Source organism: Drosophila montana, unplaced genomic scaffold (assembly GCF_035044405.1).
Source record: "Drosophila montana isolate Dmon_TW-CO22-7 unplaced genomic scaffold, ASM3504440v1 contig_3200_1, whole genome shotgun sequence".
Lineage (NCBI taxonomy): Eukaryota > Metazoa > Arthropoda > Insecta > Diptera > Drosophilidae > Drosophila > Drosophila montana.
Window position 1 is genome coordinate 3,975,203 of NW_026998080.1, and position 14,524 is coordinate 3,989,726.

Consider the following 14,524-nt stretch of genomic DNA (forward strand, 5'->3'; position numbering starts at 1 on the left):
CTCAATTGAATTGGGGCCCCAGTTTTGAGAACCTTCCTTTACCTTTGGCCAACTTGTTATCACTCTTCAATTTCGCAAAGACTCACCTATCCATTAGCCCGACACTTAGCACTTAGTGTGAGCTGCAATTATTAGTAAAACTCCTTAAACAGAGAAATCTGATCCCGACGATTTAACATTTTATCATAGTATCAACCAGGGAACGAAAATAAATAATAATGAAGTAATTGCATGAAACTTCAATTTAAAATCTCGATATAAAGCAATCTTGCTACAGAAAGATGGTTTTCCTATTTCCGCATGTAATTAACTCTTTCTTGCAACAACTTTAATAATAAAATTGTATTCCTATGTTTTACTTTTATTTAAAATTGTAAAAATGACTTTTTCGATTTTTACAATAAAAACTGTATAATAAACAATATTTTTGACTTTGAAAAGTCACGCAATTTAGTAAGAAAGTTAATATATATAGCAAAGAGTTCGTCATGACTGACCGACCGACTGACTGACTGACTGCTGATTCACGCAAAGACCAAGCCTTAAGACGGCGGAAATTGTTTATTCCAACTTTTGTTCCCAATTCGATGGGTTTCAAACTCAGTTTCAAATGTCTATGTAAATTTAACCTGGGACAGTGCTGATAAAATTGAATTTTTCACCGACTCTGAATGGGTGAATAATATTTACAAAATATTTGCCACAGGCTAGAATACCCTCCAGTTTCTTACATTGACTTATGTAAATGTATACAAAGTTATACGCACATTTATTAATGCCTTTGTATTATATATTTATGTATTGGACCATTCACAAAATTATGCCAACTACTTTACTTGGCTATTTATTTTGGCGTCTAATAGATTTTGTTTACAATTTTGTTATGGTTTACATTAATATTATTTTACCTGTACATACGATCGTAAATACCTTCTTTTAAAAGTGCAGCGTGAGTTACTAAAAAAGTAACACTATTCAACCCAAATTCTATTTTTGTAACCACGTTTGATGATACCAATATTTTTTATAAATATGGGGCCTCTACATGGCTTGTTCAAAAGTTTTTGTAGGCAATGATTTTTTTTTAATTTGTCAAAATTTTAAAATATTTGTAAAGTTCTAATTAAGTTTCCATTCAATAATATTGATTTATGATTACAGTAAATTTTCCATTCTGAACACAATCGTTTAAAAAGACGACACATTTAATCAATTATATTATACTCATATCTGCATCAAATTAAATAATTTATTGAGTGTGAGAAATGTTCGAATTAACAAAGTGTAAATATACAAAAATATCGCTCGCTACAATTTCAAAAAATACGACCCAAGTTTTAGTAAAGATGTTTAAATGAGATAAACTATAGAAGCTTGGCCGAGTTTGTCAGCCTGGAATATATATCTGAGATCCGAATAAATTAATGAGAGCAAATTGGGCTTTTTGACAATATTTTGATATCTTCTGCCGGGATAGGATTAATCATAGATCTATGGAATGTGGGTTTCGAAACAAATAATAATATCAATATGCATGACTTTGACATGGTTGATAGATCATGTCCGGGTTGATTAGTGTGCCAGTCGAACATAAAATCCACGGCCTGCAGCAGGAAATGAGCTTTGGATGCGCCCTCGCGCTTGCACGACATGCTTCAATGACACGAAACACCAAAAACTCAGATCAGGCCAGGAATTGCATAGCATATGCCCATTATTAATACATCTATTCAAGGCGTATCTGGCTCGTACTGGAAGATGTGTGCTCGTGAATGTATTATCTAACCGAGAGTCGCACATCCGAAGAGACCCAAAGGTGAAGGTGGCGTGTAGTGTAGTATTTAAGCGTGTGTCAGGAAGCTTCGTTTCATTAATGAATACAACAGCAAAAAATGTATAGCAACAACAAAAGCAAACACCACTTCAGCGTTTGATTTGGCTCGTTGTGGTTTCCATTTCGCGGTTTCATAACAAATTACGAAGACGCCATACATTTTTACATACCTGCATGTTTTTATCACTGGCGGAGCGCGAACGGGGGCTTCATTAACACCCGACTATTTGCGATTATGTGGCATAAGCATGAGCCGTTGTCTGTTGGCTAGTTAAAATTAAATAATTGCCGACCACTAAAACCTAATATAAGCGGACATTAAACGACAATTTACGCTGGCTATGACTCTTTCTTCGCCCCCTTTGACGTACATGGCTTATGGATAAATACGTAAGTCTTCTACGGGTATCGAACGCGGACTCTCACTCTCGCACCACCAAAAAACAAATACAAACAAAAAAAATCATAGCGTGGCTTAGTGCGTGCCGCATTTACCGCTAACACCTTTCACTTTCTCTGTTGTTTTGGACACATTCGAAGCCGAATGGATATGGTCATGTCCACTGCCGGGTGGAAAGAGCTCAAGAATCTTAGCTGGGAGACTGTGCTACTCATTCTATCGCCAAGTGGTCATCAAAATTGACTACATATTTCAAAAATATCAAATTCCCAACTTTATTACCTAACGGTCTATGCACACTTAGTCTGGATTTCTCTGTGTAAGTGTGTGTGTGCTTATTATTGGCCTCGATTTGAGCCGAGTAAGCACACAAATTGGTGTCAGCTAGCCGGGCCGGTTGAATGCCCAGCAGCTAATCCCAATGCCCAACTTCTCGACCTTCAGTTGCTTTCCAAACTCACTCGAATTGTCAGCCCCCTTCATTTGTCACGGAAAGTTGTTTTGTGTTTTATTACGGGAACATTGTTAATTAATTATGTTGGCTGCAATATCTTTTCTCACTCTTACTTTTATACGCACTAATTATTGCAACCTGTCACCAATATTGTTGTACCTGTTAAGATCACTTTTGAGATCACTTTTGAGCCCAGTCGGGTCCTCTATTTCACTTGATTCAATAATGTGGAAAGTAAACGAAATCGAAATGAAAATGGAAGAGCTAACTGAAAAGTGAATAGCATGTAGACCTTGTTAAAAACAATGAGTGAGCCAAAGAACTAAGCCAATTCTGGCCAACCAGTCGAGGCTGCAATTAAAAGCAGAAACAGACTGTGAGCAGCTAACTTGGCCAATCGGGCTGCAGATTTAGAAAGCGCCAAGGCTAGGCAGCAATTATCTAATAGACACTCACGACGAAGCTGAAGTAATTAAAGCCTCCCACTGCTTAGAACCTACCTACCTACGACTAACTAGGTAATTAGACTAGAGTTGCCCATTAAAGGCGACTAGCTCTTGTTTAGGCACACATGCAGAAACCACAAAAGCGTGCCGGCATGAAAGTCGGACCGGCAAGCGGTCAAACTGAGCCACAAAGCGAAAGTGGTAACAGAAACCCAACCAGGTTGAGCACAAAAAAAAGAACCGTTTTCCACATTTAAATAAACGCTCGCTAGTTAGAAAAGTCTCAGCTCTTGCTGAGCTGTCGAAACCTGAAGGTTTTTGTCAAAAATCGCTGCTAGACAAAGATCTATGTCAACCGTTGTTTCTTCTATTAGCAGCTCTCTGTTTTTTCATTTTTTTCTGCTGTTGTTGAGTGTTGTTCCCTTTGGAAGTGGGCTTAGGGTTATGTACATATGCCTATAAGTCGTCTGTTTCTAAACATAACCTTAATCGGCGCTACAATGGATTTATAAATATTTTGTATATCTTTTCTTGCAGACTGGCATACATGAGTTACGACCCAGATCTATGGACGGTGTCATTGACTCGGGCGTTTCGTTAAATGGCGACACTGGCTCGAGTCCAGACAATGGCGAGCTCATCCAGAATCAACAGGTAAGTCCAAAAATCGAATTTAACGCTGAAAATCGATTAATATCGATAAATTATCGAAAGTGCCAAATTAGTGCGTGACTCTAGCTCTTATATTCAAACAGACAAATCAAATATAAATATAATCTAAGCAGTACACCTCAGTTTGCCTTTTGCAAACAATTGCACAAATAATTTCGCATAAAGTATATATATTCTTGATTAGTATCATCAACAGCCTAGGCAATATAACCTTGTCGTTCAGTCTACTTCGATACAGACAAACATTTCAGTTGCATGAAACTTTGCAGTAAATATTTTGGTTGACACGGTCGAGAAATAAATTTATATATGAAAAAACGTTCAGTTTTTTGGGCTACAAAATTCTTCTCACATATCTAAAAATAATAAGCAAAGGTATCTAATCTTCGGTCGTTCTTTCATTTCTTCATATATTCATTTATAAGTTTTCGATATAAAGTAATTTTTATTGGTATAATAATATAATAATAATGAAATTATTTTAAGCTATATTTTATGTTTTAAAGCTTGGTCCTATAAACCAAAACAAAATGTTGCCTGGGGGGTACAGGGCATTTTGTAGTCGAGCACACTCAACTACAGGGTTCTTTTTTGTTTTTAGATTAGGTAGAATCTTATAACTATAACTATTCACGAAACCATAATGACAGCCAAATAGACAGCCTAATTTAACTGATAATATGAATTTTCCATTTTCAGGACGCTGAGGCGAGAAAACTCAAGCGTGGTCATGTGCTGTCGGAGCTGCTGGAGACGGAGCGGATCTATGTAAACGAAATGAGTTCAATTCTAAAGGTAAATATGAAATGCATTTGCAAAAGCTAAGCCAGAACTTAGAGAGATATAGAGATAGCGCTGGGTAAATTGGGTAAAATATATGTTGAAGAGCATGAGCCAACGGTAAAAGACTGGCCAGAATCATGAGGCGTGAAATCCAAGTCTTTGGAGCTGCCCAGTGGTCAGCGAACTGAAACCAATAGAGCATCTGTGGAGTTGGAGCTGGCGGTTCTTCTTGGTGCTCGAGCAGCGCTTGAATGCCCCCGCTTGTAATTAGTGCATTAAACCCATTAGGCTTTGAGTGGCAGCGCATCGAACTAAGAAGATTCCATAAATAATTTGTTACCAATTCTAAGCTGGTGGCCTACAGCCCCAGCCAGCTACTGGCAATCATTTAGCGATCGGCTCTTGCGCGTGGTGGTACAGCAACTCCAGATCCGGTGGCTCGACTCGAATCAGCAACAGCAACAGATATGCGCTACGGGGGCTACGATCTGCGAAAAGCTTCAAAACCGAAGACACCGGTTAGCCAAAGCTCATTCCGGCTGCGACGGGTACAGAATACGGCATGTAATATTGTCGGGCGATTCAATCTTAGACTCGGTGATTCGCTGATCAAGCGATTTAGTAGTCCATTGGCCGATGCAAATGAGCCTCGTGAGTCGCCGCTTTCGTTCCAAGGCTCGCTGTTCGACTCACAGGCATCCTGTGGCGGCCTAAGCTATCGCCCGGCAGATTTCCGTCCACGGTTTGAGTCCCTTAGCGCGGATCCTGGCGGCAACTACATATTTGGGACGAACTTGTGCAACTTTGCCACTCACAATATACTTAATGGCAAGTCAACTATCAAGATCATCAACACCCTGCAAGAGTGCGAAGAACGCGAAGCCTCCAACAGTGATCGAGTGGAGTTCGATGGTGGGCAGGAGGTGGTGCAGGAGACGGCAAACTACCCGATCAAAGTCTACGATAGTCTTCAGCGCTTGAAGGATCAGCGACGCACCATATTCAAGGAACTCATCGAGTTGTCCAGCTGTGACGAGTCACTGGAATATCGATTGGTCAAGGACTATCTGGAGTCGAATAGCTACTCCGAAATAGAGAACGACACAGAGTTTAAGGACTATCTGCAGCGCAAAAACTATATGGATATTCTGGCCTATTTGGAGGACACTGAGCCCAAAAGCCTGATGTCCGTTTCGTCCTCGTTGGCGAGAGCCCAAAGCTCTTTGGGGTCGCTGAACAACACCAAGGTGCTGTCGACGCCAAAGTCACTGAAAGGTCCCAAGCTGGTGCCCGCCCTGGACACCCAAATGTGCAGCTCTTGTCGATCTAGCTGGCAAAACAGCACCAATGTGTTGCCACTTCCTGGTGGAAATAATGATACTTTACGACAAACAGAAACGACCGTAGCGTTATCTAAGTCGGAAACAGATTGGAACAGCTCATATCATGAGATCCTCAACTTCTGTCGGCAATTTTTCGAGGAAAGCTTTAATGGTGCCGCCGACGCAAAAGGACTTCCTGAGTTCAGAGATACAAAGTTCAAGGTGGCCAAGTATAAGCGAATTCTAAAGGACTTTGTTATGGCACAGGGATACCCTAGCGTCGAACAGTATGTGGATCAGAAATTTGGCCAGTTCATAAACAGTAAAATAAATGCTTTTTACGATCACGAGCAGTCGCATGTAACTTTCAGCTTGACTTGATTCGTATAAGCTTTCCGCCCTAATTTCTATTCTATTCTTTTCATTTGCAGGGCTACTTCGACCAAATGCAGTCGGACGAGCTGATGCACCTTGTGCCTGCCAGTCTGCAGGGCAAGGAAGAAATACTTTTCGGCAACCTGCACGAGCTCTTCACTTTTCACAACGAGATTTTTCTCAAGGATCTGGAGAACTGTATTTCAACCACAGAGCTGGTGGCGCTCTGTTTCGTGCAAAGGGTAAGTGGTGTCGATCGATATAACCTACCCAATCAGATATACATATATATATTCCCATGCACTTTCAGCGGGACACTTTCTATCGGCTGTACTCGTTTTATTGCCAGAATATACCGCGCTCCGACCGATTACGTGAGACGCTTGTAGACACGCACCTGTTCTTGCAGGAGTGTCAGAAGAGATTGGGTCATAAGCTTCCTCTAGCCGCGTATCTGCTGAAGCCCGTACAACGGATCACCAAGTACCAGTTGCTTCTGAAGGACCTGCTGCGCTTCAGCGACAGCGGCAGCTGCACCAAGGAGCTGCAAAAGGCGCTTGACTGTATGCTGATCGTGCTCAAATGCGTAAATGATTCCATGCATCAAGTGGCTATCACAGGATTTCCGGTAAGCAAGCCTGATCAGATCGTTTCGTATTGGATACATTTGTGCTTTTGTTTTCAGACCGATCTGGCGCAGCAAGGCGATTTGCTGATGCAGGACTCGTTCCAGGTGTGGACCGAGTCGAAGAAGGATATACGCCTGCGCATCAAGCCACAGCAACGTCACATTTTTCTCTACCAGAAATCCCTGCTCTTCTGCAAGCAAACCTCTAAAGCGGGTCACAACAAAAGTACCTACCAGTTTAAGCACCACGTTAAGGTGAGTAGCATGTCCTTTTAAGACCCCTTTATACCTATCGTTTGGTTGTCTTTCCACAGATGTCGCACATCGGTCTTACGGAGTCCGTGCGGGGCGACGCCAAACGCTTCGAGGTGTGGCTACAGGGACGTCAAGAGGTGCACACACTGCAAGCTCCGTCGGTAGATGTCAAGAACAAATGGGTGGCGGAGATCAAACGGGTGTTGCTCAATCAGCTCGAGGAACTGAAGGGCGAGAAAATCAAGCAGTATGGCCTCAACCATCGGGGTCTCAAGCAAACAACATCATGGGACACGCCCAACATTATACTGGGCACGCCTAGTCGCAACATTAGCTGCGACGCGTCCTCAGAGTCCTCCAACCGCAACTCGAACTGCAGCAGCGAGGAGAACGCGGCATCTGCCTGCGCTAACTCCAGCAGCGGTATCGGTGACAGGGATCACCCGGAAGGATGCGGCTGGAGCTCGGACTACTCAAATAGCGAAGACGAGATGTCCGTGAATGAGGATAATAGCACGCCGGTAATTAAACCCTTTAAGCTTTAGACAAACAGGTGTTCGGCAAATTCATGGGTTTTTTATCGACAAATAAAAACTTTGGCTTATGCGAACTTTTCACAAACAGCGGAATTAGATGCTGGTGTGTTTTTGAAAGGACTTGTGTATTTATTACCCCATTAGCTTTTTTCCAAGTCTGATGTTAACTCTCGAGTTCACGTTGAAGTCTCAACTAAGTCTGTCTGCCTTTTGATGACTCTATTTCACGTACAAATTTTTAACGAAATATAAACATAGTTTTTCCTTTCTAAAAGTGAGACACAAAATTTCGATTAGGCGTACAACATTTATTGTAAAATATTTTTCATACTGTGTACATTTCAGTACACTGAATATAATTGAATTTTTTCATCGGTTTATTTTTAATTAAATGCCTTAATTTAATTGACATTATATAGCTTTATCAAATTGCAAGATTATTTTAGTTTTATCGGATATTTTTGGGCTTATCTTTTACTTTCATGAACCTAAAACAATATTGTAATAAATCCCATTCATACATGTGTCTATGCGTTCTATGTACATGCATTCTTTTATGTACATCTTAAACATCATAATGATGCAAACCGACAGCGCTTCCTGAATGTCCTGGCGCAGTGGGCGTCATACAATACCGATGGCGCCTCCTCCTCAATGTCCTTTGCGCGCAGCAGCAAATCCAACTCCAAATTCTATGTTTCCGTTGACCACTGAGGTGCGGATCACACATAATAAGTACTTTCTGTAGCTGTAACAATGCTAGGTACGGTCCTTCCTAGTCTGCACGCTCTTTTCCTTGTGTTCCAATGATGCTTGTAATCATCGAGCTATAAGAAATAACATTTGCAGTATTGTGACTAAACCAAAGGAACCTGCTGCAATATTCTATTAGCTGCATTATTAACTAAAATTGTCATTTACAAAGTCAGCACGCATGCTAAGTACTCATTAACCTGCTCCAACCCACTTCAATCAAGGTATAGCCGGGTGTAGCTCTGCGAGTTAGATAAAGGTTTACCATTTAATCAGTAGATAGGTTGGCTAAGTGGCCCAGGTCATTCCGACAACTAGGCAAGGACAATCGGGTTCTTGTTCCAGGCAGCTTTATGGATTCAGTTTTATCTAAGGAAAGGCTTAAGAAGAGTTAGACAACAATATTATATACCACACATATAATAATAATAGAAAAGGCTATCCAACTACGATCTTTGACTCTCTGTTCCATAGTTTGTATATGCATATATCTATATTTATAGAATTCGAAAAATGGGAGGTGTAGAGATGTATATCATCTCTAAACGTATTATATAAAAGCAAGTACGTTCGAAAATCTTTAGAAATCTTCGTTTTGCAGTGTTCGAGATCAACGTCTTCATAAAGACGGACATGGCTAGATTTTCTAATTTCTAAGCTCATAACCTTCACCAGTCTCATAGTAATACAAAAAAAAAGCTTTTATAGAGATTACGAATTTAGTTTTGATATTCAAGTAAATTATTTTTGATATTTAGTTTGATATTCAAGTAAATTATTATTATGTTATTTTAGTTAAGTATATAAACCTGTAATTGATTTGACTTCAACATTAAATTTGTTTGTCTAGGTAAATTGTTTATATTTAAATTGTTTATAGTTAAAAAACCTTTGAGCAATGCTTGCAACCGCTTGAAGCCTAACTTTGTAAATTACCAACACACAGCTGTCTTACGAAAACATAAAATGTAAAATTAGAATATGCCTGCTTTATCTATTAACTATGTACTAAACGCTAACACTAACCGACACACAATAATCTATTGTATAAATTTTGATTCAGGGCAGTAAATTCATTGCCCTGGCTGATTATACTGCAATGGGACACTCGGAAGTTTCGATGCGAGAAGGCGAAGCTATCGAGCTATTGAAAGTGGGCTGTGCCGGCTGGTGGTACGTCCGCGTCTTAGGTAATTCTTTTACTCAAACACAAGTCCACTGCATGCTCTGCTAGTCATACATATATGTATACAACTATAATCGACAAAAAAAAACTATAAGCTTTAACAATATGTTTACTTATTGATAGATACCAATGCAGAAGGCTGGACCCCGGGAGCATATCTGGAATCGATCAATCGAAAATCGTCACGATCATCGAGCTGCAATCAGGAGCGAATAAATCTAAAATAAACCACTTTCCTTCTAAAAAAAAGAAACACGTCAATTTTACTCGAGCTGATTGACGCGCAGTTTTCAAAACTTAATCTATCGCCCTCAATAGATAATAGTATTTGAACATGTTCTTCAAATCCTGCTATTTTCGTTTTTACTCATCTGAATCTGACAGAAATACCAAATAATCTACACTCAATATTATTATCGCTTCTAAATACCCTCGGTTTGGTTAAAGTGTACATTGTGGATAAATATAATATGGAAAATATAGTATATAGTATTTCTTGTTGATAATTAACATTAAAACATGCAAATATGTATTACTCTTAAGAATCTATTGCATATGGTATGTAATTGCTAGTTTCTAGTCCATAGTATACTTATTCTGGCTTTATTCTACGTATATGTATATATATAACGTATGCATTGAAGTACTTGCGCTCTATAGTATTTGAGGACTGTTACAATGATTGTTAAGGACAACTTGTCGAATATTTCTTGAAAATGTATTAATATTTAAATATGACATTCAATTATATTATATTTATATAAATGATTATTATAACAAACATAGTTATGTATAATATATACATAAATAAAATAATTAAATACCCGAAAATCAGTAGAACTTATATTTATGTTATAAAGTAATGTATATCAACGGACTTTAAGTAAAAAGAATCCAAATATCATACGACTGTATAGAGCAAAAATTCAATTATAAACTTAGTCCTACTTATTGCCAGGCCTTCCCCCTAATATGGGACAGGTACAAGGAAGGCTGGATGATGCCTTGGATCAAACCGTAACAGAAACCATATGCTTTGGCTGACTGGATAAATGTCGATTCCCGTGTGCAGTACCTTTGAGTGGAAATTGAATGTCCGAATTTCTATGTATTGAATTGAGTTATAGGGCTCTAAATCCAACATTAAGAAACCTTTTCATTTCGATGTTTTTATTAAGTCAACCTCCAAGGTTTGTCAGAAAACTTTTGTATGAAACTATTTTCTTTTTCATCCGATCAGCTCCAAATTATATTTTGTGTGTGTGTGTGGGCGTGTTTGTGTTAGTGTATGCAAGCATATTTGTATATATATATGCATGCTTTCAAATACCAAACGCAGGCCAAGCTTATTTGTCGCTATACTGCAAATTTAAGTAAAGCGAATTTTAATCAAGTACATATGTATGTATATACATATGTATGGATGTATGTCTGTATGCATTTATGTATATATGTATGCATGCATGTTTGTTTTCCAATACCAAACGCAGACCAAGCTTATTTGCCGCTGTGCTACAAATTTTAACTAAAACGAATTTTCTCCAGGTGCTCTCCTCCTCGATTCTCAAGAATTCAAGTAGGGTCTGCAGTTGTTCATGCTTAGCTAGTAGTGTGGTGCTTTTTGTTGTTGTTTTTTTTATGTACACTTATAAGTATGAATATATATATATATATATATATATATATGTACGTTTGTACATGTGTACATATATATGTATGGTTGTATGTACATATGTATGGTTGTATGTATGTATGATTGCATGTATGTATATAAGTATGTACATATGTATGTATGTAGGTACGTGCATATGTATGTATGTATGCATGTTTGCATATATACAAAGAAACTTGCATACATATATATGCCGACATGCACAAACATATATGTATGCAAGCATATATTTATATATGCAAAAATTCATGCTTACATACATGCATGTATATATGTGTATGTATTTGCATATGAATTTATGTATGTACGTATGCATGTATGCATGTTTACACATGTACAAAACAAACATGCATGCATGTATGTACCAACAGGCATTCATATATGTATATGCAAACTTAAAACTTTGCCCAAAAAATCTTTGAATCGCATTTTCCACCGAGGAAGCTTAGATTCTGCTAAAAGTGTGAAACAAGTCTCAAATGATTTTTCATATAGATCTTTGAAAATAAATTTGAACGCGAAACGTCACCACCAAATCTTTGACCCATTTCCACCAAGGAGGAATGCAATTTTTGAGAAGTGTGAAACAATCCTAAAATGATTTTAAACAAAGATCTTTGAAAATGAGTTTGAGGACGATCGGATGGTAAACAAAAAGGTTTCATTCAACAGTTTTTCGCGATTTTTCCACACTTTCGGGTGGTATTTCCTATGACCCCATCTTAACGTGCACCTTCATCACATAAGGTAACTACAGTGAACATTTCAGCTTCCAAGCTCTTACGGTTTGGGCTGTGCGTTGATGACCAATCAGTCAGTCAGGACAAACAGTTTTATATATAGAGATTATCTAAGTATTTGTAACTTGGGAACACCATAATATATAAATAGGCAAGTTAGTAAGTTAAGTTCAATATATATTTATTTCGTAGATTTTAAACAATTTTAACGAAATTAAGAATTTGACTAACCACCCCAGGAATACAATGCCAAAGATAACTTGATTCATTCATTGGCTTCGCTTACGGAAAACTCATATACACTTGATTTAACTGACGTACAATTTAGATGCAGATTTACTCTGAGATGGTCTTTACTGAAGGCAGATGTAGTTGATACAAAATTGTTGCTCTTGTTGCTTTAATTGGCTTAACGACTTTGACCGATACAAAGAAAATAATTAAACTAATAAAGGAATGTGATTATCATGAACAAAACAATTGTATTACGTACATTTTTATACATACATTTTACTTAAACATTATCATATGCAATGCAATTTAAACTTTAGCAACAAAACTTTGGGGATATTATACAGTAAATAAACAAATTTCTTCAACTTTAAATAAACATTTCAATACTAATTGTGGTTAGGTGCAATCAGCGACGACAGCACAAATAATTTTTTTGTTTAATGGATGCATTTTGAAGTTGAAGCACAGATTTTAGTTGGCAGTTACTCTGCTATTCATGTAGAATTGCTGCGCAGAGAGCAACAGGGTCAGCACGTAAATGCACGCCGCAATCCAGCAGTTATAGGCATTCTGAAAAAGAAAAAAAACTAGTTAGAGCAATTAAGAACAATGTATTAATTCCTGATTGTCTCGATTAAATAATAGTCGAAATTGTCGTGACTGCAAAATCCCCAATACCCCTCAGTCAATTTAATATTTTAGTTAATAGCACCATAAAATAAATTCTAATATGAATATGATTATAATATGATTTAATAACTTAATTATCCTAATGTGTGAAGCCTGTACACGAGTATACGTAATTGTTTGTATTGTTTGTATCTATCTCTTATACTTGCTGAGTTATGCTTAAGAACAAAGTCTTAAAATTTTATTCTGTAGCTTTTGTAGTTTCCGAGATCGACGTGTTTATACAGATGGATTGACGGGTAATTCGGCTTAGCTCGTAGTCCTAATCAGGAATATGTAAACTTTATGTGCTCGGAATTGCCTTCCTCCTCCTTTTAATATACTCTTTTCGTCCGTTTCTAGTGGCTACAAGCTATAACAAGAGTGTGCTCCAGTCGTGAGTGCCCAGCTAGATGTTACGCTGATCCCAGCACCGAGCTGCCATTACAAGCATGCTAGCATCTTTCTACACATACAAGCGCAAAAACACACCCACGAACGCTCCAAGCCGCACCTCATCTCTTAACTGTAAACTCTGGGACATTTATATTCGTCGATTTCCTTGAAACGGGATGATCTATAAATCAATAGAAATACACCTGATCGGCGCGAGCAATAGGCGGAGGCAGCTTCCACATGTAGAGTCTCTAGCTCTAATAGTTTCTGAAACCGACGTTTTCATACAGACTAGATACATACATCGACTCGGCTATTGAGGCTGTTTAGAGTCGGAAATATGCACAAAACCAACTCACACTTCTTATCCATTTTAACGAGTTCCGGGTATACAAACATACACGCAATTTATATTCAGCAGCCCACTAATTGCAGATAAGGATATTACACGCTTATTTATCTACACTCATTATCTGCATTCTTCAAGGAAATATATATATATATATATTTTTTTTGTTGGTGTATATGTGAAAAATGATACGCGCATGCTAAGACAGGACTGAAATTGAGAAACCAACCTGATTGTATGCACTATTCGCAGCTGTATAGAACGCATCTAAGCTTTTGTACTCTTCCTCGAGTGGCAAATCCTCAATTAAAGCCACACTGTGTATGTAGAAGAACAATCCCATGAGCACCTAAAATTATAAAACATTTGGGTATTAAAATTACTTACGCATTTGTCAGTTTAGATCTTGTGACTGTCCCGTATGACCCCCACAAAACAAACCAAAATCAGCAGTCACCATACTTACCAACTGCACAATGCCCCAAACGGAGATAATCAATCCGCAGAGGGAGCATTTCGGACCACAAATTTTCATTTTGCTAGCTTCGTTAAACGCTGCTCGACGGGGATGTAAATATGTTCCTTTTAAATTGGAATTCTCGTCGATAGATTTTTTCGCAGAAGCTAGCAAATGTCAGGTGAAAATCATGTGACAGTTTGTGGTGAGTTGAGTGTGACCAAGTGTGGCTTTCTTTAATATGCTGAGGGTTGCTACAGATACTGAAAATACTAACAACACACTTAACAAATTCCGTTTAAAAGTAAACTGAATAGCCTAATAATAAATTTTAAGTAAAATTATTTAAAAAGGACTGTAATG

The 14,524-nt window shown here is 38.2% G+C and overlaps 2 protein-coding genes across 9 annotated transcripts in view; one reads left to right on the forward strand and one right to left on the reverse strand.

Annotated features, from left to right (window-relative positions):
• LOC135432478 (guanine nucleotide exchange factor DBS) overlaps positions 1-10,475 on the forward strand; it is a 46,311-nt gene extending 35,836 nt beyond the window's left edge. For 4 of the 8 annotated variants that reach the window (XM_064688200.1, XM_064688201.1, XM_064688207.1 and 1 more), the window contains exons 11-18: positions 3,672-3,788; positions 4,506-4,601; positions 6,343-6,528; positions 6,597-6,914; positions 6,972-7,169; positions 7,229-7,690; positions 9,522-9,648; positions 9,768-10,475. In XM_064688200.1, coding sequence (XP_064544270.1) covers positions 3,672-3,788; positions 4,506-4,601; positions 6,343-6,528; positions 6,597-6,914; positions 6,972-7,169; positions 7,229-7,690; positions 9,522-9,648; positions 9,768-9,871 — 1,608 coding nt within the window. In that variant the 3' untranslated portion in view covers positions 9,872-10,475. Of the gene's footprint in view, positions 1-3,671; positions 3,789-4,505; positions 4,602-6,342; positions 6,529-6,596; positions 6,915-6,971; positions 7,170-7,228; positions 7,691-8,299; positions 8,469-9,521; positions 9,649-9,767 lie in introns of those variants that run through there. The other 4 variants (XM_064688203.1, XM_064688202.1, XM_064688204.1 and 1 more) reach the window with 4 other exon arrangements.
• Positions 10,476-12,216: 1,741 nt separating this feature from the next.
• RNASEK (Ribonuclease kappa) lies at positions 12,217-14,371 on the reverse strand. The gene is made up of 3 exons (XM_064686491.1): positions 14,171-14,371; positions 13,934-14,053; positions 12,217-12,860 (listed from the first exon to the last, which is right to left on the reverse strand). The coding sequence occupies exons 1-3, from the start codon at positions 14,237-14,239 to the stop codon at positions 12,762-12,764; spliced, it is 288 nt and encodes a 95-aa protein (XP_064542561.1). The 5' UTR covers positions 14,240-14,371; the 3' UTR covers positions 12,217-12,761.
• Positions 14,372-14,524: the final 153 nt, after the last annotated feature.

Coding starts and splice junctions, on each gene's coding strand:
- RNASEK (XM_064686491.1), bottom strand. CDS start 14,239: ATGAAAATTTGTGGTCCGAAATGCTCCCTCTGCGGATTGATTATCTCC. Junction 14,054..14,170: donor TTTGGGGCATTGTGCAGTTG/GTAAGTATGGTG, acceptor TTATAATTTTAG/GTGCTCATGGGATTGTTCTT. Junction 12,861..13,933: donor CGAATAGTGCATACAATCAG/GTTGGTTTCTCA, acceptor TTTCTTTTTCAG/AATGCCTATAACTGCTGGAT.